General features: G+C 41.2%; 1 protein-coding gene across 3 annotated transcripts; it reads right to left on the bottom strand.

Annotated features, from left to right (window-relative positions):
* Positions 1-1,774: 1,774 nt before the first annotated feature.
* Positions 1,775-27,873, bottom strand: LOC308589765 (C-X-C chemokine receptor type 1-like). Of its 3 annotated transcripts, none has more exons than XM_081199180.1 (3): positions 27,596-27,873; positions 14,649-14,753; positions 1,775-3,143 (listed from the first exon to the last, which is right to left on the bottom strand). In XM_081199180.1, exon 3 carries the CDS (start codon positions 3,120-3,122, stop codon positions 2,031-2,033), a length of 1,092 nt encoding a protein of 363 aa, XP_081055306.1. In that variant the 5' UTR covers positions 3,123-3,143; positions 14,649-14,753; positions 27,596-27,873; the 3' UTR covers positions 1,775-2,030. The 3 variants fall into 3 exon arrangements, with proteins under 3 accessions (XP_081055306.1, XP_081055304.1, XP_081055305.1); XM_081199178.1 differs by lacking the exon at positions 27,596-27,873 and adding an exon at positions 25,171-26,074 and having other exon boundaries at positions 14,649-14,700; XM_081199179.1 differs by lacking the exon at positions 27,596-27,873 and adding an exon at positions 25,171-26,074 and having other exon boundaries at positions 14,649-14,695.
* Between the last annotated feature and the right edge of the window lie 95 nt (positions 27,874-27,968).

Raw genomic sequence — 27,968 nt, 5'->3', positions numbered from 1 at the left:
TCCTCATTTCCTTGTAAGGTATTTACACATGGATTTGCCAGGTCAGGAGCATCCCAGACCCTGGGGTTTCAGGGCCCAGATCTGAGACCTAAGGGCCCCAGTGATGCCACAGTGTCAGGCTTTAGAAAATCTGAACCCTCCCATGGTGGCAGCCAAGAAGCAGTAAACAAGAGGAGTTCTTACCAAGTAATTTATTCCATAATTCACAGAGACACAAAAAAATGTGGTCTCCCTAAGATAATGGCATTGCTCCGAGTAAAGTCCAACCCCCTCTGTCTCTTCTATTTTACGCCACTCTTGCGTTGGCTAATCTGAGCTTTCTGCCTCTGAGTTTCTGTTCCACTATCCCCAATGCTTGCCTGGTCCTAGGTTGGGGGGAGGTCAGGAATGCTCTCCAAAGACACTGAGTCTGTCAGCTGTCTCTCCCTTGGTGTTTCTTCTTCCTGCTGTTCCTCTCCCAATATTTCCCGGCTTCTCCCGTCTGCAGCCTCTGAACTATGACCTTCTGCAAACCACTGTTCTAAATCTATACTGTCCTCCTGTTCCTGGGAAGGTTCAGAAGAAAAGGGGCAGCCCCCACCATTCCTCCTCAGTCCAACCGCTGACACACAGAGACAGGTCATAGTGATGTCATTAAGCATGACACATTAAGCATCAACTACAGACACTGAGAGCAAGTCATTCAAATAGAACACATGAAGTCTAACAAATGTGCAAATACGTCACTAGTTGGAAATTAAAATAGAAACTTTAGTATTCCTACGTCCAGCTGAAATGAGGGGGTCATTTTTTTTTCCTCACCTCCTAATACAGCCTATGCTTCTTGGGGACTGCTCTTGTGAAAAGTCACTGCCAATGATGCAATTGCTGTTCCGTACTGTATGCATTTAATTTCCTTCTGACACCCCCCCCCCCGTATCTACATACACACCCCTACGCTTATGCCATTATGCAATTTTTTATTCTTTCGGATGCCACAAGATATTATTGCTTGTTCAGAAAACAACAACAAAGAAAAGACATTTAAGAGTTCATAAGAAAACATAACAACAACATACTACATTGCTTGCAGTGCAGGGCTACCTTTCTGACATATACAGTACAGTATATCAATCTGGAAGAAGCGGAAACATAGCTATCTCAGATTTTTTTTTATTTATTTACATATAAAAAATATATGTATAAACCTCTGTTCAGAAAAAGGGCAGTTTACAACGATCATACATAAAACCATGTGATAACAACCATTTGAAAAAATAAAATCACAGGTCAACTAAGTATTGCAGAAGGATGTTTTCTATATTGCCAGCAAAAGCTTGGCAGCATACAAATGTTTTCAGAGGTGTTTAAAAATTAGAACAGAAATCAATATTTAATTTTAGCATAGTATGAAGAACAGTTGCACAGAAAGAAAAAAACAAATTATTCAAACAAATTCAAATTATTTTTTGTTACAAGATTAAGGGTTACCATAAAGTGTTAAAAAACATAAACATCTGTTTTCTAATTAATGTGAGTGTAGAAACAGGACTGTTTGTGCCAAAGGATGCGTTTAAAGCATTTGCTAGAGGGTCCGTGACTGACTTTAAGCATAGCACTGCAGTTTACAGCAGGAACATATTTCTATCAAGATGTATAAATATATTCAATTTAAAGTATACTAAAGACAGATCTATAAAATAATGAATTAAAAGTAGAAAGGGGATGTAGTTTGCCTACTCTCTATATATCACATTTTTACTTAACTACATATAAAAATGATGGCTACATCCACTCAAAGTGTTGTCACAACATTCTACTTTAGACAGAGAACAGGAGATTGTTTGGACATTGTTTATAAGGAACTCTATATTGGCACTGCTGAATCTCCACTAATATTGGCAAAAATAGTGGTTGGGTTTTTTTAGCATTTCAGTGGTATCATCTTATTGGACCTGATTCTTGAAGTCTACAAAGACCTTCATTGTAACAGTGGCTGGACATACTCTGTCTTGAGTGGTCTGTTTCTCCCTTTTTTTCTTCCCAGCCTATTACAGAGTTGTAGAGGTGATGCCAGAGGTGGATGAGAAGGAGGAAACCTTTCTAAATCGAGTCAAGGCATCTTTGCTGATGATGCCTCTTGTGACCAGGATCTTGAGGAAGTTGTTCCGGAACTTCTGCCCTATGAAGGCATATATGATGGGGTTTATGCAGCTGTGAGCAAATCCCAGAATTTCAGTACCCGAAAGGGCTGCATCAATGCTGTTGCGAAGGTCACAGGTTTCACCAATAGCTCCAGACCTCATTAACGTATCAAGAAGCAGAGAGATATTGTAGGGCAGCCAACAGACCAGGAAGACCAGCACCACAGCCAAGATGACTTTCATGGCCTTCTTTTTTGGACTGTTCTTGGTCTGGTAGAGTCTGTGTACCGTCACACCATAGCAGAAGAGCATGATGATCAAGGGAAGAATGAAGCCAAACGTTTGTGGCAGGATTCTCAGTTTCGCCCTAATGCCAGATGTTTGATTCCATCCAATATTTTCATGACAAGCCCATTTCATCTTCTCAGTTGGCAAGAAAGCCTCATGGAAGATAATTACAGGAAGGGAGAGGATGAGGGAGAGCAGCCAGATGCCAACGCAGACAAATCTGACCCAGCTTCTCTTCTGAGTGACTGCCCGAGTAGCATGAACTATTGCCAGGTAGCGATCCATGCTGATACTGGCCAGCAGGAGGATGCCGCTGTAGAAGTTGACTTCCTTCAGAAGTGACAGGATTTTGCACATGGGAGTGCCAAAGATCCATTCATGCGCTCTATCTACAGCCCAGAAAGGCAAGGTGAGTGCAAAGAGGAGATCAGCAATGGCAAGGTTCAGAAGATAAACATCTGTGGCAGAACGGTTTCCTTTGCTATAGGCAATCACCAGAACCACCAGGGAGTTCCCCACCAGGTTCAGAAGGCATGTCAGGCCATAGATGAATGCCACTAGGTATTTGAACACAGGTGGCATAACATCGATTCCACACGGTGCTTTTGCTGCTACACTGTTAGGGTTGAAAGTGTCATAGTAGTCACTGTAATTAGCGTCTAAATCTAGGTCCGAAAGATCCAAATCAGAAAGCACAAATGTATTTGCCATCCTTGAGGTCTTGTTGTGGACCTGCATAGAGTTTAAGCCAAAACAGACACACGAACAAGTTCATTAAGATCAAGAGGTTATGTATCTGTTATACATGGATCAGATTTACCATTGTCATTTTCAAAATGCATCAAAAAGTTACAGCTCACCAGAAGCAAAACACACATGGCTCCATATTGGTATCTTAACCCCCACAATCACCTTGGAGTGGTCTAAATGTGCCCAGGCCATTGGTCTAAAATGTCGCATTTCTTTCACCATTGCCCTGGAAACCAGGCCTTCATCGGGCTATTGACATTCCCTCCTTTATCTCACTTCCCTTACTTCTCCTTTCTCCCAGGAAACTTCGAGGATAGCTGGTTTTACACTCTGGGGCTAACTCATGATAAACTTAGAATAACATCCTAGAGGGCCATTTGTGCCACTTTGACAGGGTTTCTTGTTTATGGCTTAGAGAGCATAAGGTTGTAGAATGCAGGCCCACAGGAACCTCACACAGAAATCAAACCTTTCCCTTCATTCATTCTATCTAAGAGGTTAAAAGTAACTAAAAGTGAAACACTGAAACATTATTAAAATCAAAAATATACATCTTGCGTCTCTGATTCTTATGTCAGGAGGCTTACAGCATGCCTGCAAGGTAGTCCATTGTTAATATTGAATTCCCACAGTTCTCATGTTAAGGAGAACATAGGATAACCAGCCTCATATACCCCAAATACTTAAGTCAGATTAATTCATGAAGGGGTTAATTGTCCAGTCTGTATGAATTGTGTATTGTTTTGTAATGATTTGTTGGGTCTCTGGACCGTAATAAAGATTGATGATGAATTGTCCAGTCAGACTTAGCTATGCCACTTCCCCTTACCTTGGGAGGAAATGGGCAATCAAGTCTTTGTTAGCCTTAGTCTACCTGTGAACTAAGCATGTAAGGAGGTTTGCAGCTCAGCCTCATGGCTTGTACCAACCTCTTGGTAAGGATTTAGGAAGTTTTATCACTTTGTAACTAAGCTACGTCTTACTGCCTGTGCAACTTTTCTGTTTGGTGTATGAAAAAGCACATGAATCTGACGTTTGGAGAGTTTGTTAGTAAATCATTTTTTAACCTACCAAATGTTCGGTCTTTTCCTATGCTGGGGAAAGAGGGAGAATTTGGAAATATTTTTTTTAAGAGGACATGTTGGAACTCACTTGGAAGAGTATACTTTAAAGGTCTAACAGCCTATATATATCCACCCTTCACTTTGTTGCATATTTTGTGACTTTAAATCTCTGCTGGGGACTATTTTGTGGGGTGGGGTGGAAAATGGGGTGAAGAGGAAATGGCACGGAGTTTTCTGGGAAAGGCATTTAAGGAAAGGCACAAAGGAAAACTGCTGAGGGTGCAGCTTGGGGATAAGTAGTGTGAACTGGGAAAGGGTGTGGCCTGGGGGAAGTGTCAATGTCCAGAGAGACATTTGGCCCCAGCCTGAGGTGCCAAGATATATTCTAATATATTCTCTTAGGTATGAGAATATATACTTGGCTGCCTTTTCCAAAAAAATTGCATTGATTTGATGCAACTAACCAGGCTTCCTTCCATACAAAAGCGGAACTTTATGGCAACATAGATATGGTAGCTAGAGTCTAGAGAGATCCCAGCTATGCAGTTTGAATGCTGGGCCATTCATTCCCAATTCATTTGCAGCAAAGTGAGATGACATTGCTTCAACCCTTTCTAGGATTTTTTCTCGTCACGTTCCTTATCACAGAAATCAGATCTTTTTGAGAAGTTGGTTTTTGTGCAAGACCTCCCAATGAATCATAATGTGCAACTTGAATTTGCCAGTATGTAATTGAATCCTACCCAGAAATAACAACCATCTTTCTACTGTGAGGACCACCTAACTTACCACACATTCCCTTTGCAATATGAACCTACCGGTGGTGGGGAAATTGATATCTGTGTACACCAGGGCAAGCCAACATAATGCTCTTCTTTGGGCTTTGACCTTTGACTCCATTTCTCATCAGCCCCAGCCAGCATGGCCAATGGTCAGAGATGATGGGTGTTGTAATCCAGCATTATCTACAGAGCACCACATTGGCTACATCTGGTATATACTGCATACCATCATATGTGAAAACAGATCAAGTGTTTATTTTTATGTGATAACTTCGAAACCCCTGTCATAACCACTGCGAAACATACACACATGCTGTTTTGCTCTCTTCCTTTGGAGAGGATATGTCTGTATAGCAAAACTACATGTGTGAAGTTTCATCTTTATGGCAATGTGGGGAAATCTGTGCCAATAACTTGGTTGCTTTTGCTGTTCTTGCAATAGGAAGTGTGAGCACACCTCTTTCCCCAGATGCACAGCATGTTTGCTTTAGCAGGTCTGCCATGCAAGTCTCATTCCTGAGGTCTGCATTAATACCCAGTGTAGCTGAAAACTATGGGCTGCTTCATGCATAAATATTTTCCTGCACTGACCTCTGTTCTCTGATTTAATGCTGGGAAACAGCCAACACTGGAGAGATTACTTCTTTCAATAGATTACCCAAATGCAGGCTGTCTCATTTATGTGCAAAGAAAAGTCAACCTATAGTGACATTCCCCAATACAGAGGCGTAGCAAGGTAAGGTGGTACCCGGTGCGGAAAAAAATTGTCACCTCCCCCCCCCCCCATCAATGACTCGGGGTAGGCTTAGGAGTCGCAGGCAGGCGGCGCACCGAATGTCACCCTGGGCGTGCCTCCCGCCCGCAACTCCCAAGCTTCCCCCTCAGCGATGACACCCAGGGCAGTTCACCCCCCACCCCCCTTCCTACGCCTCTGCCCCAATATTCTTATTTTTTGTATGATTTATAAATTAAGTTGTGGTTTTGAGTTCAATATAAATTTGGACATCTTGGTAGGAAACAGAAATTGTTTGGCTCGGGAGCTTCCACTGAAATAGCTTCCTGTTGTGATTAGATGCTTCTTTGGACTGACATTATAAACTCTCTTTTGCTCTGCTAGCTAGTCCAGTGGAATCCAGCACAATTGCTACATAGCCAGGCCCCACATGAGAGTTCAGTGTGCATCACTGAGTTTGAATGTTCCAAAGAGTTAATTGTGTGGAACGTTGCAATGCCTATCTCTGTAATGTAAATCACTAGAAAATTCATAAGGACACTCATGCAGAGGTGCAGCTGCTGTCTTTCTGACTTACGAAAAGCAAGGTATTGAGAGTGCTGTATGAGCAACAGCTGTAGTAAATAATTGTTGCAATTGCTGCTGATAATTCTATCTTTATAACATCACCAGTTGCAGGATCCTTCTCTAAGCAGCCTTCCCCTCTCAGAAGTCATTCTGTATCAGTATCAGATCTGTGATATCAATCTACCCCACATCAGAGACGTCTGATGTTCAGTATCAAGTGCATCACTTTGTATTCAAAATTATCCATTACTATATTATTATTATTGTTGTTGTTGTTGTTTCCTTCCCTTCACAGTAAAGTCCTAGGATGGGCTACAACAATTACAACACAACATTAATATTCAAATCCAGTATCACATAGTATTAGACATCTCTGTGTGTATTTTGTTTCCTATTATTATTTAAAATTGGAAATATTGTATGGTCAGTTGCAAGATAAACTATGATCAGTGCTGTGATATCACATGTAAAATGGGTTTTAGAATGGTATAATTTAATATGCTGTTCAAAACAATATTAAGTAAGATTTGAGTTTGCCAACTGGCATCGCAATACAAGACAGATACAGTCATTATGATGAACAGTGAGGATCACACCATCAAAATTCTACAGCTGCTTAACTTTTATTTTCTAGCCTGTTAGACATTTATGTAGAACTTTAGCACTCTGGAATACCAAGTCTTGCCTATCAATGCATTGTTCCCAATATATTAATATATTGTCCTTATCATCATTCTTATCCTCAACCTCAATCCTATACAGAGTTAGGCAGAGTCATCCACTTACCCGCCTGCTTTAGAGAATTGTCTTGAGAGCACAAAAAATGTGATGCTGAAAGTTTGTGTTTTCTAGGAAGAACTGGCCTTTGCAAAACTTCCCTCCAGAAAGCACACCAAGTCCTCCTTTCTATTACTTAAGAAGCTGGGTGAGGAATAGGCTGTGGAGGACTATAACAGGAAACAGCTCCAGCTGTGAGAAGTATACTAGTAGATGGCTCACTCAGTTCCTTCAGTTTGATTACCCCAACATGATGCTGAACTTGGTTACTATTTCACAGCTCCTTCCTTGCAGATCAGAGATCAAGCTGTTCAGTCTGATATAGTGCAGAAACTCATCTGCTCCTGTAGACAGTGTTTAGAAAATCTGTCTGCATGCATTGAAAAATTCTAATGCAATCTTTGGAAATACTGTGATGGACTTCCATAACCATAAAAAGCATGTCCTGTTTCAGATCTGCAGGAGAGGGAAAAGCATATTTTTAAGGACATTGTTGTTGTTTAGGATAGAGTTCAGGGGCTGCAACTGGAGGACATGATAACTGAAGGGTGTATGGTAAATTGAACCTCCCTCTCTTTGAAAATGATGACGTATGATTCAAATGACCCCCCCCCCATTTTTATCACTGAATGCATATACAGTAGAAGGAGATTTGTGAGATTCAATGGTTTACCAATTTTGAACTGGAGTTGTTCTAAGTATATACAGTGGTACCTCAGGTTACATATGCTTCAGGTTACATACGCTTCAGGTTACATACTCCGCTAACCCAGAAATAGTACTTCAGGTTAAGAACTTTGCTTCAGGATGAGAACAGAAATCGTGCTTGGGCGGCGCGGTGGCAGTGGGAGGCCCCATTAGCTAAAGTGGTGCTTCAGGTTAAGAACAGTTTCAGGTTAAGAACAGACCTCCAGAACGAATTAAGTACTTAACCCGAGGTACCACTGTAGTTATTTCTGTATTCTGTGCCAGAAGACAAGAGTAATTATTTCTGTGAGATGACATGTGAGTGACAAGCCTGAGTGAAGGCACTCACAGATTACCTGCTTGTTGCTTTCTTTTCTTCTTGATTTGTTTCTTGATTTGTTTGTGGGGAATTTAGATGATGTGTTTGCAGGGAAGTTAGATGACGTGTCAACACCAGTGGTTTCCCACATGTTCCAGGGCATCTCCCCATTACTTTCCTTAATTGCAAAAATTTGATATTTGGGGCAGAAGGTTTTTTGCTCAAGACCTCCCAATCAAGTATATTAGTCCATCCTGAATTTTGAAGTATGTGACTGAAACTCATCTCCAAATAGTCTGAAAGTTCTTTTAGTTTCCTTTGCTGAACCAACACAGCATCCATCAGTACACACAATTTCTGCCACAAATGGTTCTCCGCATAAAGGACTATGAAACAACATCAGAGCTGCAATCACTGACAGGAAGATGGAAAGCAATTTAAAGATTTCACCAAATAATATTTTGCCATCCTAGCTGCCTGACCGGCATGCAGGAAATACCATAATATGTGTCCCTTGATGCTCTCCTTACAACTCCCCAGCAGAGGGAACTATTGCTTGTCTATGAAGCAGAAAGTTTGGATGTTTTAGGGAAGCTACTTCAAATGTGAATGATTTCTGGCAATTTTTCGCTTGTGCAGGGATGTTGGGATTAGGTGATGCTCATCAAAAAAAAAAAAAAATGGGACTTTTATTTTTTTATAATTTTTATTAAATTTTCTGTTTTACAATTTCAAATAAACATTTTACAAACTTTAAAATATCCAATGACTTCCCGTCTTCTCTTTCCATGGTTAATTTTGCATATCTTATACCCCTGCATATTTTACAATAACCATTCCAATCGGTTTTCCACTATTACATCCATCAAGAATTATTTACTCTGTTGAATTTATCTTAATGCTGCCAGTGTTTTCAGCTGTACACAGTTATTTTCCATATACTCAATATATTCCATATTTTCCATATACCCAATATTTTCCATATTTTCCATATACTCAATATATTCAATATTTTCCATATACTCGACAAACATTTTCCAGACGTCTTTAAACACATATTCTTCTTGCTCTCTTATTCTATATGTTAAATCTGCAAGTTGTGCATATTCTGTCAACTTAAGTTGCCAATCCTCTTTAGTTGGGACCTCGCTCACTTTCCATTTTTGGGCTAACAAAACATGGGCCACAGTTGTTGTGTACATAAATAACCTCCTCTGACACCTGGGTATTTCAGTCTCTATATATTTTAGAATATATATATTCTATATATATTTAAGTTTTGCATAAATAGAAAGGTCATGGATTGAGCTTTTTGGGGGGGTATTTGATAACCATTTGGCCACATTGTTTACCATTTTTAAAATTAAAAAGACCTAATACTCTGTGTGTGCATATATTTGTGGGTATGACCACTGGTAAACAAAAGCTGATGCCATAATAAATATGTTAGCCTTTGGTGCCACAAGACTCTTGTGTTGTTTTTGCTACAAAGATTATACTTGATCTTTTCACACCTCACTGTCAGGCTGGCCTGCCAGTTTATGTGATTTCTGTTGCAATTGTGGCTCCTGGCCAAAAATGCACATATCCTCTGCGAATTCTGTTTCACAGTCACGCCCTTTACAGCAGCCTTTTTCAACCTAGTGCCCTCCAGATGTTTTGGACTACAAATCCCATCAGCCAACTGGCAGGGGCTGATGGGAGCTGTAGTCAAAAACATCTGGAAAGCACCTGCTTGGGAAAGACTGCTTCAGAAACATGGCTTCTGCCTGATCATGACTTCTGCTCCAGCTCCAGCTCTGCACTGTGTCCTATGAGTGGTGCTAAGAAGTCAGGTGTAGAGCCTAGCTTCTCCATCACCTTTCTGCCTGGTGACCCTTGAAGACTGTACTGCCATCATGCCCTGAGTTGAATTCCCAGGCAGAAAAGGCTTTGCTCCTTCATTTGGGGCCTGCCCACCTTGGCCATGCTTGACTTGCAAATAATGTTCTCAGGAGTTGTTCCCAAAAGTCTATTTCTGCTTTCATAAAGCTTGATTTGTTTTTCTGTGAATGTTTTCACACAGAGAGAGCAAATATTGTCCTTCTGGCCCCTCCTGTTAGCTTTGGGGGTGTCTCTCGCGTTTTAGATACATTGGTAACTGAAGTCCTGCTGACAGGTAGAACCACATAATTGTTTTAACAGGGATCATAAAGACTCTCGGCTCATATAACAATGTCTCATAAAATGCAAATCACTGAGATGGGAAAGGCTGATCTTATCCACCACTAAATAGCACACTACCCTCACCCCCTGGGCAAGGGAAGATACACAGATGGAGTTCAGCAGGTCAAAAAGGAAGCTTCCTACATACTACAGATGCTGTATTTCCAGACCTATAACAGAAGCTTCTCCCCATAAAAAGTTGGGTGACTTGAAATGTAGTTGGCTTCAAATGTTTCAAGTTAGGTCATTCATGAACCACATTTTCAGTAATGAACAATCCTTATGAAGGAACAGGTTTGTTTGTGCAATGGGATGCATTTAAAGCAGTTGCTAAGGGGTCAGTTACTGACTTGATCATAGCTCTGCAGTCAAGATTACAGCAAAATCATATTTCTATGATGACCACATTCAATTTAAAATATACAAAAGGCAGTTCTACAAAACAAGGAATTAAAGGTAGAGAGGGGATTAAGTTTCCTTGCTCTGTGTATTTTATTTTTAGTTAAGCTCATATAGAAATGATAGCTACATCCAGTCAAAATTTTATCACAGGGTTCTATTTTGGACAGAATGGCTTTAGCAGAACAAGAGATGGTTTGGATTGTTTATAAGAAACTATATATAATATGCATGGCACAGAAGAGCATGATGATCAAAGGAAGAATGAAGCCAAACATTTGTGGTAGGATTCTGTTTCACCCTCATTTCAGATGTTTGATTCCATCCCATTTTTTCTTCCCCCCAGCCTATTACAGAGAGGTAGATGAGAAGGAGGAACCCCTTCTAAACCGAGTCAAGGCTTCTTTGCTGATGATGCCTCTTGTGACCAGGATCTTGAGGAAGTTGTTCCGGAACTTCTGCCCTATGGAGGCATATATGATGGGGTTTATGCAGCTGTGAGCAAATCCCAGAATTTCAGTACCCGAAAGGGCTGCATCAATGCTGTTGCGAAGGTCACAGGTTTCACCAATAGCTCCAGACCTCATTAACGTATCAAGAAGCAGAGAGATATTGTAGGGCAGCCAACAGACCAGGAAGACCAGCACCACAGCCAAGATGACTTTCATGGCCTTCTTTTTTGGACTGTTCTTGGTCTGGTAGAGTCTGTGTACCGTCACACTATAGCAGAAGAGCATAATGATCAAGGGAAGAAAGAAGCCAAACGTTTGTGGCAAGATTCTCAGTTTCGCCCTAATGCCAGATATTTGATTCCATCCAATATTTTCATGACAAACCCATTTCATCTCCTCGGTTGGCAAGAAAGCCTCATGGAAGATAATTACAGGAAGGGAGAGGAGGAAGGAGAGCAGCCAGATGCCAACACAGACAAATCTGACCCAGCTCCTCTTCTGAGTGACTGCCCGAGTAGCATGAACGATTGCCAGGTAGCGATCCATGCTGATACAGGCCAGCAAGAGGATGCCGCTGTAGAAGTTGACTTCCTTCAGAAGTGACAGGATTTTGCACATGGGAGTGCCAAAGATCCATTCATGCGCTCTATCTACAGCCCAGAATGGCAAGGTGAGTGCAAAGAGGAGATCAGCAATGGCGAGATTCAGAAGATACACATCTGTGGCAGAACGGTTTCCTTTGTTGTAGGCAATCACTAGAACCACCAGGGAGTTCCCCACCAGGCTCAGAAGGCATGTGAGACCATAGATGAATGCCACTAGGTACTTGAAAACATCTGGTGTAACATTAATTCTGCAAGGTGCTGCCCCAGCTATACTGTTAGGGTCAACGGTACCGTAGTAGTCACTGTAATTAGCATCTAGATAATAGTCCAGAAAATCCAGATCAGGAATCAGAACTGTATTTGCCATTATTGAGGTCTTGCTCTGGGCCTGTGTAGAGTATGAAACCAAAACAGACACATGAACAAGTTCACTAAGATCAGTGGGATACATATCTGTTATATATGGGCCCCACCTAAGTTCAACCATTCTCAAAATGCTTGAGCATTTTAACAAAGTTAAAAATGCTGCACCTTAAATCCTGCATATCAGTCAATGTTACACAAGAACCAAACAGTAGAGCTAAAAGGAACCTGGCACTCATCTAACAATTCCATTTCGTGCTCCCATTCAAAACCTGTTGCTAAACGAAGTAGCCCTTGAAATCCAGATTATACTGTGCTGCATGCAGAAAACTCTGCCACAAGTGACAAGAGTTTGCTTTGGGGCAGGAGTGGAATTGTCTTCAGACTGATTCAAGGAGAGCCCAAACAGACACATGGACAAGGCTACGTTTCTGTAATATATGGATAGAATCTAAGTTTAACAATTCTCAAAATGCTCAAGCGTTTTTTAAAAGTTGAAACTTCAGCATCTTAAATCCTGATGTTGGAAGCATAACAAGTAATGTTATGCGATAACCAAACAATGGATCTGAAAAGAACCTGACACTCATATAACAATTCCATTCCCTGCTACCATGCAAAACCTATTGCTAAACAAAGTAGCCCTTTGAATCCATATAATACTGTGCAATGTGCAGGGAATCCTGCCAAAGGTAACTGAAAGAGTTATCAATTTTGGGGGCAAAGTGGTGGTGGAATAGTTTCTGGACTGATTCAGTGAGAGGTTACTGAATAAAAACATCTACTTAGGAATCTGGTGCCATTGGCTCAGCAGACACATTTATTCAGAATACCACAGAGAAAAGAAGATGGATATAGCTCGGAAGAAAGCAATAAATAAAATATAGTTGATGACATTGGAGAGGATTCCCCCCCCCCCGAACTGGGAGGATAGAGGCACACAATTTGGATAATTTCTACTGGCTTTGAAAGTATTTGAACAAGCATGTCAGAAACAATTTGGCTATTGATGGCAATCCCATGTGCACTTTCCTGGGAGTAAGACCCATGTAACAAAGTGGGTGTTATTTCCAAGTAAATATGTATAGTATTGCAGTGTGGACTTGTCCCATGAAAAAACACCCTGAAAATCTAAAGGAGATTCATTGATTACTTCCTTCTACTGCTCTTATGCTGTTGACCTCATGGTATGAGGAAAAGCAACCCATCAAGATCATGTATTCATTAACTCAGATCAGAGTCCTATGTCAATGTTGAACGAAAATTAAACAGTCTCTGTTGTGATGTTTTGAAACTTTAGATTTAATTAAATTTATTTCTTTTTTTATTTGCACTGCTCTAACACTGTATAATCTTAATTGGTTTGCCAAGCCTATCATCATTATCTTAACAAACTTTCAAGGAACTCTGGTTTGATCTAGTTCCGCTCCTTCCGGGTTATTACTGAATTTAATTTCTAGACCAAAAGCTTACCAGTAACACTGTTTGGGGAACCTGCAATTTATAAACAAGTGTTGCATTTGAAGAGAATTTAGTAAGAAGAAAAATAAACTGCCACATTGACAGTAAGGTTATGAACGTGCGCACACCAAACATTTTAAGCACATCCCCCACCTGAAAGGCTGGTTTGACCACTTCAGCAGACATACTCCAATCTTACACATTTAAAACCATGGGCACCTGACTCCCAATCCTATAATATCACCCTCTTCATAGGCAAAGACATATTTATCAGTGATTACCACCCTCATTATTAACATATTCTAGGATAAGTGTCTACAGGAGAGCAGCCACTATCCCTCCATTTCAACAAACTTCATGAATTGCTCTTCCCACCCCAATAATATTTTTTTAGCTCTTCTCTGTCCAGGCACCTGCCATTCAAGTTTCAGCCAAAGCCACCAGTCCCACAAGCAATTGTTTTTTAAAAAAATAAAAATAAAAATAAAAGCCTTTCACTCTCTCTAAGTATCCACCCTCACATTTCAACAGAACCCTCACAAAATTACCCCATCCCCCGTTATCATTATTAACACACATGTATTTTGATATAAGCAGGTGGTACTCAGTGTTAGTCCCATTCAAATGATTAACTTAGGTTCATTAAGTTCAATAGTTTACTCTGAGTAGGACGTAGCTGAATTCAATGCAGCATGCATAGCAGAGGTCGGGAAATCTCATTTAGTCCAAGAGCCATCATCCATTCTGGACAAGTTTCCAAGGTTCAAGTGGGCGTGAATTTTAGTTTCATTACAGCATTTTTAAATATACAGCTTGAAACTAAAATGCAAAACCCACCCACCCCAAAAAAACCTGTGAGAGGGCATTTTCTCTCTGCAGCTTCATATTTAAATCAAAGAACAAGCACACAGAGAGCATTTTTAAATTTACAACCCCAAAATCAAATCAAAGGAGAACTATATAGGTTGCAATTTCAGCACATGCCTCCAGAATTAGGAAAAGTATTATTTTCTGCTTCCTGCACCCTGGTTTTACAACAAAAGCAAGCAAGAAAATGAGTTTTGCCTTCTTACCTCGGTCACAGAAACTTGTGTGAAGAGCTCTTCCCCTGTCCTCTGCCCTGCACTCAAAAAACAAAAGTAAAACAGATCCTCTTTCACCCTCACACAGAAGGCAGGCTAAACAGAGAAAATGGACAGAAGGTTCTCACTCATCGGGTATTGTAGGTGACAGGAGGGGGAAATAGACCATGGCCCCAGCTATTATGGCTAATAATCAGGGATGATGGGAGATGTAGTATACAACATCTGAAGGGCATCATGTTGGCTACACTTGTGCGAGGGACAAAGATTGTGGATGCTGGGAAGTGGTCCACCAAATGCCTCTGGAAAGACCACAATCAAGCAAGGATGAACAGTACATCTCCCATGTTTCCTCCATGTGTCCTTTGCAGGAGCACCTTGCCGACTATTGTTGGAAAGTAGGGTCCTGGGTGAATTTTTGGTCCGATACAGCAGGGCTCTTCTTAAGGAAGTCCTATTGATTTAAATAAGACTTACTCCCAAGGAAATAAGTATGTGTGCATAGAACTGCAGCATCAGCTCCCCCTCTGCCATAGTCTGAATATTTTCACATTTGTTCTAGTGTACAATAAAAATGTAAAATGCACCCAGAATATTGGAAAAGACATTCCAATGGATGTTTAGGGAAAGCTTTGGTCAATTGCACATAAGATTTCTCTAAATATGGGTATAAGAGAGGATTGTTACCAAATCATACCTAGATGGTATATTAGGTAAAGGTAAAGGGACCCCTGACCATTGGGTCCAGTCGCGGACAACTCTGGGGTTGCAGCGCTCATCTGCTTTATTGGCCAAGGGAGCCGGCGTACAGCTTCCGGGTCATGTGGCCAGCATGACTAAGCCGCTTCTGGCGAACTAGAGCAACGCACGGAAACGCCGTTTACCTTCCTGCTGGAAGGTCTTTATCTACTTGCACTTTGACGTGCTTTCAAACTGCTAGGTTGGCAGGAGCAGGAACTGAGCAACAGGAGCTCACCCCATCATGGGGATTCGAACCACTGACCTGATCGGCAAGCCCTAGGCTCTGTGGTTTAACCCACAGCGCCACCCACGTCCCTTAGATGGTATATTACCCCTGCAAAAATACATGAAATAAACCGAAGCTACCAAGCCACATGCCAGAAATGAGGGTCAGTGTGGTGTAATGGTTAGAATGGTACGACGCAGACCTCAGAGAGCAAGGTTCAAATCCCTACTCAGCCATAAAGCTTGCTTATTTGGAAGGTTCTGTGAAGAAAGATCATGTGGAATTGGCTTCCTACTGATTGGCAGCTACAATAATGTTATATGCTGTTATATGCACAGAGTGGTATGATAGAATTTGGGGTTATGTTTTGATGCCAAAGTTAGCATCCTTTGTTAGATCTAGAGAACAAAATCAAAGACAGAATCATTTTTTGTCAGTGTGGAATACCTTTATTCAACATTGTAGGAGATATGGATTACAAGTAACTTTTTGAGAAGACCCTTGAGAAGTGCTATGAAATGGGTTTTCGGCCAAGCCTTGCCCTTGACTTGTATCGTGCACTAAAGTGGAAAGATCACAGCATGTTTTTCCCCCCACTATAAGTAGGGTGGAGCCATCAATTTGTTTAAGGATTATACCAGTTAAAAGAACCACAAAGGCGGAAGCTGCTACTGGGAAAGATGATGTTTTTTGCCCTCATATGTTCTGCAAATTTTCCGGCTAGGAGTCTTTCATGGTGACTACACATCTATCTGAATTTTCCCATGGAGACCAATCCAACCCACTCCCAGATTACCAAATCAGTCAGCAAATTGCTAAAACTATAGTTTTAAAAACTACCTGCTCTGGAAGCTGAATGTTTACATGATAGAGGAGGAAACTCTTAACCACAAGGGTTTGATATGATGAAACTGTTGATGGCTTTTGGCTCCAGCTTCTGTGGAACATGTTCCAATATAATAATGACCAGGAAGCAAAGATCCGGTAACATATGCTAAATTCATTAAGGCTTTTGAATCTGAAAGGTTCTTTTTTAAAGAATACTTCCACACCCATTCTCATCACACATTTGGCCAAAGAGGTGGGTTGATCTAGATGGTTTTGAAAGTTAATGGCACAACTCTATGCATATTGACTGAGAAGTAAGCCCTAGTGTATTCAATGGGGCATACTCCCTGGTGTGTTTAGGAACATAGCCCACCATCAAAATTGAGTGCTTCTTGAACTGTCAGATGAAATGGGAAAGAAACAGCAAGAAACCACTGCTTTCCCACTATTTGTTAAGGAAGCAAAGCTGACAAACAATTTTGCTTTAGAAGGGAAGACTTGCAGGTGGGGGTAGAGATTTGTGAACCTGTCAGTTTCAGTTTCTTTCCATTTCCTCGTTTTTCCAATCTTCGGTTTGCCAAATTTCCACCTCAGTTTGTCTGGTTATCTACTTTGAGGCCTGTCTTTCCCATGGAACATTTGACAGTTTGACCTTGAATCCAAAGACAGGTGTGGAATGAGTGGCCCTCCGAAAACAAGATCTGCAAAATTGAAAGCAGGGAAAGGCCAACTTGTACAAACAACTTTGACTTCTCAGTCTCGCAGATCTTCAGTCCCTGCCGTTCTACAGGGAGTTGCACCCTCAACAACAGCTCTATTAAAGGAACCTGAACAGCCAACAACTGAGGATATGGCAGCAGGGGGATCTGGTACCCTTCTAGATGAAATGCTACAACAATTTGCAATTTTAAATAAGAAGGTTGATGACCAAACAGCAAAAATTGACTTAGCCACATCCTCAATTACCAAACTATCTGAACAAGTGGTTCAGCATTCACAAGAAATTGGGAACTTAAAAGACGCCACATCTGAGAATCGGAAATTGGCTGAGGCTGCAAACGAAAAAGCTGATCAAGCAATTCAGAAAGTGGACGAATTGAAAGGAGAGGTAAGGCCACTACATAAACATATCACTGACCAACAGGCCTATCTGTCTATGGTGGAACTGAAAAACCGGGAAAGTAATTTAAGATTACGCTCTATCCCAGAGATTGAGAAAGAAGATCTGACCGGTTTTTTGACAACAGAATTCTCTAAATTCTGGGGTATAAAGGAAGATACGGACTTTAAAATAACAACTGCATTTAGATTGGGAAGAGTCGCCAGGAAAGACAGACCCAGAGATTGCTTGATTATTCTAAGGACCAAACAGGAGAGAGACAAATTACTGGACCTTCATTTTAACAAAGCACTCGAGATCCAGGACAGAAGAGCGGAAATTTACAAGGATATCCCTAAACAATTATTGGATCTCAGATCTAACTACACTGATCTAGCTGGACTTTTGAGAAGCAACGGGATACCTTATAGGTGGGAGTTTCCACAAGGTCTATCATTCAACTATAAAGGAAAGAAGGTTAAAATTAAAATGAAAGAGGACAGCCAGAAGTTCCTACACGACCACGGAGAAGACCTGCAGAAGGGAACAGCAGTTCCCTGGCCTCCACCAGAATCTGGAAAAGAACCAGCACCCTCGGATTCGGACAAAAAAGAAGATACCTCATAAAAGTAACAACAGATTGATACAGGATGTCTCTGCAGCTGTACAGCTGGAATATTAATGGCGCAAATTCCCCGGAAAAACGCAAAAGGATTTTTCATATTTTGAAAAAAGAACATTTGGATATAATCTGTCTGCAAGAAACTCATGTGACTAGGCTCCACAGGAAAGTGTTAATAAACAAAAGATTAGGCCAAGAATTTATTTCATCAGACAGAGTCAAAAAGAGAGGCGTGGTGATCTACGCAAAGGAGAATCTATTACCAAAATTTTTGTTTAAAGATGAACAAGGAAGAATCCTGGCAATTGAAATACAAATCCAAGGAGAAAAAGTTTTGATATTAGGAATCTACGCACCAAATGAGGGGAAATCAGAATTTTACAAGAAGCTGCATGGGACATTACTGGACTATCTGGACTATTCTAACATCATTATGATGGGAGACATGAATGGGGTGGTCTCCACCTATATGGATAAGTCACACAACCAGAACTTGACCAAGGACGGAAGACTACCAAGAACTTTTTTCGAACTAACTGACAATATGGATTTGATTGATTTATGGAGGACGAGAAACCCCCTAGGTAAAGAAGGAACTTTCTTTTCTGAGGCTCACCTGTCATGGACAAGAATCGACCAAATTTGGACAACTAGAGGGCTGGCACCTAAGACTATAAGAGTGGAAATCTGCCCAAAGACCTGCTCCGACCACAACGCTTTGAAAATGGAAATGAGATTTACCACTGCCGACTCCTTTAGATGGAAAATGAATGACAACCTGTTAAGAGATCAAGAGATTGTAAAGAAGGCCCAAAAAGCTTTAAAGGATTATTTTGAAATCAACTTGAACACCTCGGTGGAAAAAAGAATAATCTGGGACGCAAGTAAAGCTGTTATGAGAGGGTTTCTGATACAACAGAACACGATTAAGAAAAAACTTTGGAATGGGAAAAAGGATAAGATATTAGAGAAGATAAGAGATGGAGAGAAAAAATTAAGACTGAATCCAAAATCAAAAGAGACTTTAAGAGAAATTAAATTCCACCAGTCTCAATATACGAAATTGATTAACCAAGAAGTGGAATGGAAAATTAAACAAATGAAACAAAGATCTTTTGAATCTGCGAACAAATGTGGGAAACTGCTAGCTTGGCAGTTGAAAAAGAGACAAAAATTAAATTATGTTACCAACCTAGAAGTTGAAGGGAAAAGCATCCAGAAACCGGGAGAAATTAGAAAGTGTTTCCAGAAATACTTCAAAAAATTGTATACCCAAGGGTCCGAGGAAGTGATTGAGATAGAACAATTTTTGAAAGACAATGGCCTACCAGAACTATCTCAAGAGAAGAGATCAATCTTGAATTGCAAAATAACACAACAGGAAATTGAGGATGCCATTCAGAACATGCAGCTAGGCAAATCTCCAGGCCCTGATGGTCTTACCTCCAAGTATTACAGGACGTTAAAAGACTACTTGGTACAACCATTAATGGAGGTTTGTAACCAGATTATGGGGGGAGGGAGGGCACCAGAAACGTGGAAAGAAGCATTCATCACATTGATACCCAAAGTGGAAACTGAAAAGACTCAACTTAAGAACTACCGTCCCATCTCACTCCTAAACGTGGATTACAAAATATTTGCAGACATTTTGGCAAACAGATTTAAAAAAGTACTTAATGAAATAATTCATAAGGACCAAGCAGGCTTTCTTCCAGGCAGGCATTTGTTTGATAATACCAGGAATATTATTGATATCTTGGAACTGTTGCAAACAAATATCAACACCAAAGCAGTGCTAATATTTATTGATGCAGAGAAGGCCTTTGACAATATTTCTTGGAAGTTTATGAAGAAAAACTTGGAAGGGATGGGAGTGGGACGGGGGTTTGAGAATGGAATAGAAGCAATCTATTCAGAACAAAAGGCTAAGTTGATAGTGAACAATGTGGTGACAGAAGAGTTTTATATTGAAAAAGGAACACGACAGGGGTGCCCCCTATCCCCTCTATTATTTATCTCGGTCCTGGAGGTGTTGCTGAATATGATTAGGAAGGACCGGCAGATACAAGGAATACGGGTCGGAGCGAAACAATATAAACTGAAAGCATTTGCAGATGACTTGGTTTTAACATTACAGGAGCCAGAATCTAGTACAAAAAGAGTTTTAGAATTGATCCAGAAATTTGGTCGGGTGGCGGGTTTTAAGCTGAATAAACAAAAAACTAAGGTATTAGGGAAAAACTTGACAGCTACTGAAACAGAGGGGTTTCAGAAGGAAACAGAACTAAACATTGTCAAAAAAGTGAAATACCTGGGGGTTAATCTGTCTTCTAAGAACTTGAACCTATTTAAAGACAACTATGAGAAATGTTGGTCAGAAGTTAAAAAAGATCTAGAAATCTGGTCAAGACTGAAATTATCCTTGTTAGGCCGAATTGCAGCTATAAAAATGAACGTTTTGCCAAAAATGTTGTTTTTGTTCCAGGCCTTGCAGATTGTGGACAGAGTGGAATGTTTTGGAAAGTGGCAGAAGGATATATCGAAATTTGTTTGGCAGGGCAAAAAGCCCCGAATAAAGTTTAAAATATTAACTGATGCAAAGGAGAGGGGGGGGGTTTGCCCTGCCAGACTTAAGGTTATACTATGAAGCTGCTGCCTTCTGCTGGATGAAAGATTGGATTCTGTTAGAAAACACTGATGTCCTAGATCTGTAAGGCTTTAATAATTCGTTAGGTTGGCATGCGTATTTGTGGTATGACAAGGCAAAAACATATGGAATGTTTAAAAACCATATTGTCAGAAAAGCAATATTTATGGTCTGGAAAAAATACAAAGACTTATTGGAAAGTAAAACTCCGAGGTGGGTGTCACCAATAGAGGCCAAGGCTCGGAAAAAACCTAATATGGAGGCCGGCTGGCCGAAATATTGGGAAATAATAGAAAATATTGGAGATAATTGGAGGTTGCAGAGCTTTGAAAAATTAAAGGGTAAGGTGCAAGATTGGTTTCACTATGCCCAAATTAACGAGGTTTTTAAGTTAGACAAAAAAACAGGATTTCAGGTGGAAAAATCGAAACTTGAGACAGAGTTGTTAGAACCAAAGACCAAGTTATTATCGAGAATGTATAACTTGCTGCTTAAATGGAATACTCAGGATGAGACAGTCAAATCAGCCATGATAAAATGGGCTCAGGACATTGGTCATAATATCATGTCTGAGGACTGGGAAAGGTTATGGACCACCGGTATGAAGTTTACTGCATGTAATGCTTTGAAAGAAAACATTATGAAAATGGTATACAGGTGGTACATGACCCCAGTCAAGCTTGCTAAGATATATCATTTGTCTGATAATAAATGTTGGAAATGCAAAGAGGCTGAGGGGACATTCTTTCACCTTTGGTGGACCTGTCCAGGAGTGAAGGCCTTTTGGGAAATGATCTATAACGAGTTAAAAAAGGTGTTTAAGTACACCTTCCCTAAGAAACCGGAGGCCTTCCTTCTGGGCATTGTCGGCCAGAAGGTGTTAAAGAAGGATAGAACCTTTTTCATGTATGCTACCACAGCAGCAAGAATTCTTATTGCTAAGCATTGGAAGACTCAAGATTTGCCCACACTGGAAGATTGGCAGACGCAACTGATGAACTACATGGAACTAGCTGAGATGACTGCCAGGATCCGAGATATGGGAGAAGAAGCAATGGAGGAGGACTGGAAAAAATTTAAAGACTATTTACAAAAGTATTATAAGTTATGTGAACTATAAGATGCCGCATGATTTGGAAGGTTAGCCCCAACAATGAGAGTGGATTATATATGAAATTGGATAATATCTTTGAAAGAATCAAAGTTTAAATGGTCAAAATGACAATATGCTATGTTTTTAGAGTAATTGGAAAATAAGGGATTTAAACTTAAACTGTAATCGAAAGTACAAAGAAACACATGAAACAAGGTTACAACTTGCTGACAAATTTATTGTTAAGAATGCACTGTGCGGGAGATGTGGGGAAGTTCGATAGAAGATTGAAATAAGTTGTTGAAATGGTTTGGTTTTCTTCTTTTTCTTTTTTATCTTTTCTGTTCTTTCTTTTTTCTGTTTTATCTGTAATTGGAAAAATGCAATAAAAAATTATTATAAAAAAAAAAGAAGTAAGCCCTAGTGTATTCAATGGGGCATACTCCCTGGTGTGTTTAGGAACATAGCCCACCATCAAAATTGAGTGCTTCTTGAACTGTCAGATGAAATGGGAAAGAAACAGCAAGAAACCACTGCTTTCCCACTATTTGTTAAGGAAGCAAAGCTGACAAACAATTTTGCTTTAGAAGGGAAGACTTGCAGGTGGGGGTAGAGATTTGTGAACCTGTCAGTTTCAGTTTCTTTCCATTTCCTCGTTTTTCCAATCTTCGGTTTGCCAAATTTCCACCTCAGTTTGTAATGTTTTTGTTTTTTTAAAAGACCTGATGAAAATTCATCAGCATCTTAGTGTGCATCTGGATGTACTGCTAATAGACACATTTTTGCAGAATTTTCCACAATCTAATGCATTTTTGTATGCTATCTTCACTAATATTTGCATTTTATGCATACTTTCCTATAATATATGCATTTTTGTACAGTACATGTTAGTCAGTTTACTTGGCTAGATAACTGCATAGCAAAATATGGATAATTTTGAAATTCAGAGGGTGGCCATGTTTCAGTTATAGCCCATCTAAGGGCTTTTCAAGCTTTTTTTAACCATTTCCATCACTATTTTCAGTTGTTTGTGTGAGGAGCAAAGGAAGCATCATGTGCACACTGAGGTTATGGTACTGTTGTCATTACCTTTGCTTCCTCGGTCCTTCTCTGCCACAAAGAGGCAGAAATTAAGTGTGAAAACCTCACCCTAGGCTGGGCTATAACTAAGACACCACCCCTTCTTCCACTTAGGCAGGTGAAGGAAACAGACTTTGAGGCTGGTTTTCTGCTCAAGTACAAGTTGGGAACTTTGTTGAAGAAAATGATAAATAAAATGACTGGACTGTTTCACACACTTTGTACTATATACTATGTACAGTTTAAAAAATGTACTTAGTATGTGTTGAGAACTGTCATGTTTGTTTTACATACAAATCTCCACTCACTCCTCTGTTCTGCTCCACCCAATCCTCCTCATTGTAAGCATTTGTAGTTCTAAATAGCAAGTTGCCATTAGATTAATTGGTGTGACCAGAGAATAGCACACAGTAGAGAGACAAGGATAACCACAAGTCCTTGCAAGATTACACACAGTCCTTGCGTTAGACATCTTAAAGAAAACGTTCCTTTTAAAGCATGGTTGGCAAACTTTTTCTGGCCCATTGATTATCAGCCGCTGTAACCCTGTGATTGGTATGAATGTAACTTTACACATAGGTGTGTGTGCGCGCGCGTGCTTGCACACACATACAACACACACATACACACAAATACAGACTTACTACACATAACATCCTGCATATATAGCACACAAATCACATGTGTAGCCACACATCTAAGTGCACATGCCGGTGCACCTCTCTCTCACACACACACTGGTGGAAAGTTAGTTCTCTCAAATGGTTTTTTATTATTATTCACAGAAGTATCTGGACAGAGGATATTGTAACATTTCCACCCCTCCCCATTCCAGTAGCTGTGCTGGTGGTTGGAACACCACCTTTTATTCTTCACAAGCAGAGAGGTTTTATCTCCCCATCTCAGTGCCGAACATCCAAGCAGTGATTGGTTGATAAAGCACACTCTGCCCACTGTTTAGAGAACACTCTCAAAAAAGCAAATAGAGCACCTTACCTCCCCATCTCAGCCCTGAATACCACAGCACTGAGATCAGGCAATAACACCCAGGGGGTGACAGGCTACTTCCTGTAGCTTTACAGGCCGGATGCAACCTGAAGCTTAGCCACCCTTGCCTTTCAATGTCACTTAGTGTGGCTCTGTTAGGTCTGTAGTCCTATACATAGATGAAAAATGCTCCATGAAGCAGGCCTCTGGGCAGAGGTTATTTAGAAACAGCTATGGATGTGGATGGGATGTTTGGCTTTGCCAGGGCTTGTTGACACAACGAGTAAAATTTAAAATCCAACCTACTCCACCCCACCCAATCCTCATTGTAAATAACTGTGGGTTTTCACTGTCAATTGCCAAGAAGAGTTATTTATTGCAAGTCGTGTAATAAAAAGAAAAGGCAGAACAGTGTTCTTATTGTGGACAGCCATTACTACGTGAGGGAAAAGGGGCTCCACCTATTTGCTTACTAGGGAGTGTGTGTTTGCTGGAGGGACGGGGCCCAGATTTACTCTTCCTTGTGAACTCTGATTTCTGATGGGTAGAGAAATACACCTTTGACATATTCCCCCAAAATGCATAGTAAAACAAGTGAGTACTTTATTATTCTTTCCATTTTTTAATTATTTTAATTTTACTGCAAATTCATGAGGAATGGGGAGAAGGGGGGGAAGGGAACTAGCTAAAAAACAAGGGGGGGAAACACCTGTCAGCTCACATTAACAATACAATAACCATCACTACATCCATTTTAATTTACAGATTTAAAAGACGATTAGACATATTCGCAGAGGATAAAGCCACCAGTGGCTACCAGCCATGATGGCTATGCTCTGCCTCCATATAGTTGGAGGAAGGAATGCTTCTGAATGAGAACCGCAGGAGTGGAGAGAGCTCTTGTGTTCAGGTTTTGCTTGCAGGTTTCCCACAGAAAGATCCAGCAGCAGACTCTTCTTATGTTCTTACACGTAAAGCTCCGTAAATGCCATCCAATGTTCAATGGTATCTAAGTAAGGTGAGCATTTATTAAAAGTGTGCTTAAATGCAGCTAGGAGGTTAAAGACTTCAGCCCCTTGTATAAGAGATGAGTTTGGAGTGCAATAGTTTTACTTTAACAACCCTCCCAACATCCTGCACAAGAGCTGTATTACATTTTAAAGTTGGTAGTGAGTAGCAAGACTCACATGCAGGTATGGAGATTCGCAACCCAGCACTCATTGGCACTATAGTGCCCACAAATATCTTCCTCGATGATTCCTGAGGTCATCTCGGTGCCCACAAACACAAGGTTGGCAACCCTCATGCATAGGATTCTTTTCTCTCTTTTTTTAGATCATTTCTGTACAATTTTACTTTACCCCAAAACCTATTAAGACATTTTCAGTCTATCTTAAAACATAAAGTAAAATGCTACAATGTATTCTGAATTAAAATGTATAAGGAGAATCAAACCCCAAACACAACAAAGATCTGCATTTAAGGCAGTTAACAGAAAAACTAATTATTCCTACACCCAAAATTTGCAAATAAAAATCAAATACAAAAAGACAGTAAAATTTTTAAAAATCAGGGTTCAATCCCCTCCCAGCTATGCTCCTGTGTCTTCAAGAACTATATGACAGGCAGAGATTCAATATGGAAAACGCTCTGAATTTCTGTCTGCTAGGCAGCTGTCAAAGGTGCAGGGCTGGGAAAATCAGGTGGCAATTTAATTCTGTTTGGCACCACTGCTTTCCAGCAATGCCTCCCCCTCTGTGGAAATAGCAGAGCTGAGCAGTACAGTTGTTGGCAGCACACAAGAGTGAATGTTACTGGGCTTATCCACACAGTTATCATGTTGCACAATGGGGAAAATGGAAATATGTGGGGGGCAGTACCGGATTTATGTATAGGCTAAGTAGGCTGAAGCCTAGGGCCTCTAAATCTAGGGGGCCTTGCCAGCCCTCCCACTCCTCAGCGGGCAGTCTCCCCTCTCCCAAAATTGCAAACCCAAGACTTCATGCAAGGGCAGGGCAACTCAGGCCCAGCAACTATTAGACTTAGGGCTAGCCAGTGGGGTCCAATTTGAAGCAGTGGGACGCAACTTGATTTTTTAAATTTATTTTTTGTAGGGCCCCAGTTCACAGCCAAAGTCTGCAAAATCTTATATAAATAAAATCCATCTAGATTGCCCTGGTGCAGGGGCCCCCTTAAGAGAAGCCCATGGGGCCCAATTTGGCCCAATTGCCTTAAGGTCAGCCCTGTTGAGACTGTGCAGGGGTTGGACTGACAAGCCCTGCACCTTCTAGGTCCCTGGTGTCACCATTCAGAGTACAGACTCAAGGACTTGTTATGGAAATAAGGGGGGGGCACTTATTGGAAATCAGTTTTGTCACCTCTTCCTGCCCCCAAACCCTGAGATATCGAGCCCAGCCACCTTTTATTCACAGTCGCATAAGCACTACACTACAGCATGGCCATAAACTTGTACGTTCAACCGCTGAAATATACACCCAATATGTAGCAGTGGAGATTTATGTTACTACTTTATGAATGAACTTTGTGTTTTATGAATGGACTCTGTATTTTTTGAATTACCTAAGAACCACCAATAAGGAGCTCTAGAATCTGACAGCTAACCAATTGGGTACTACCAAACAGCGACCCCTATTGCTGAAAGCAGGTAACCAGCTGGGAATGCTTCAGCTCAGCCTTTGCACTGTGGACTGAACACCCCCTGCTGTGGAGATAATAGAGAAAGCTCATAAATTGTATCCCTTCTGGCATCCTGGCCAACTCAATTACACTGGTGTAAACACTGGTGCACCAGAAGCACAGAATAGCAGCAAATAAAATCCGCTCATACGTCAGCAACTGATAAGACTTGTCAACCAGTTCTTCCAAATCTTCCTAATTTATAAAGCTCCAAAATACAGACCAAAAGAGACCAGGTCTGGGAAGAGTGAGGCATACAATGGGCACCACCAGTGAAAAGGCCCTGCTCCATGTAACTCCTGCCCTGTCGTTTGATAGACTGCCCACTTGCTCTCCTTCTTGACATGGAATGCTCTCTATTGGAGTCTCCAGGTCCAGTACAAAGACCATAAGAAGGGAGAGCAGGGACCTTGAAGCTCCCAACAGCTGTTAAGCAAGCAAGCAAGCAAGCAAGCACAGAGGTCACCTTCATCACAGTCAGGACGCCTATGTCCTGGCCTGCACCCAATCTTGTTTTTGTACAATCCCAGCAGGTATATAAGAGGACGACCAGCCTGCCCAGGCCTGCGGGAGGGGACTTTTTTTCATCTGAATTTTTAACTTTTGCAATAAACCTCATTGCAATTTGGATCCTTTAAAAAATATTTTCAACGCGTGTTTATCTTGTCTTAATTGCCGTGTTTTATCACGGATGCATCTGTAGCACTGGGATATTTTGGGAGGCAGCACGCGATATAAATTTAACAAATAAAAAAATCACATGGCTATCTCAACAAGAAGAACCCCGTGAGGCAGGTTAGGCAATGACTGGCCTAAGCTCATCCAGGGCGCTCCAGGGCTGAATGGGGATTTTAATGGGGTCTGCCAAGAGTATTGACACTTTAACCAAGACACCGCTCTGGATGCCTGAGCTACCCAGCAGGCGCGTGGCTGGACGCAGCAGAACTGTCAGCAGGAGGAGGCGGCACACGCTTTCCGAGGTCACACACGCGGCCGGCAAGAAAGGACCATCTGGCGGCACGCGCGAAGCTGCAGCGGGGCGAGGGGGGCCTCCGGGACGGCAGCCGTCAATCATCATCAGCAGGCCCGACACCAAGCAGCACGCGCGCGCAGCCCACCGGAGACATGAATAGCACGAAGGGGAGGACCACACTAAGCAGCCACTACGTAGCTTCCAGAGCGAGGCTCCGGCGTTGGTCACTTGAAAGGGCGCATGCGCATTTTCCTTCCTCCTGTTCGTCTTCCTCGCCCCCCCCCCCCGTTCACAGCCCGGCCCTTCCCACGCCCG

This window comes from Podarcis bocagei, assembly GCF_964188305.1.
Source record: "Podarcis bocagei genome assembly, chromosome: 1".
Classification (NCBI taxonomy): Eukaryota; Metazoa; Chordata; class Lepidosauria; order Squamata; family Lacertidae; genus Podarcis; species Podarcis bocagei.
This window is presented reverse-complemented; position numbering and strand designations above follow the sequence as displayed.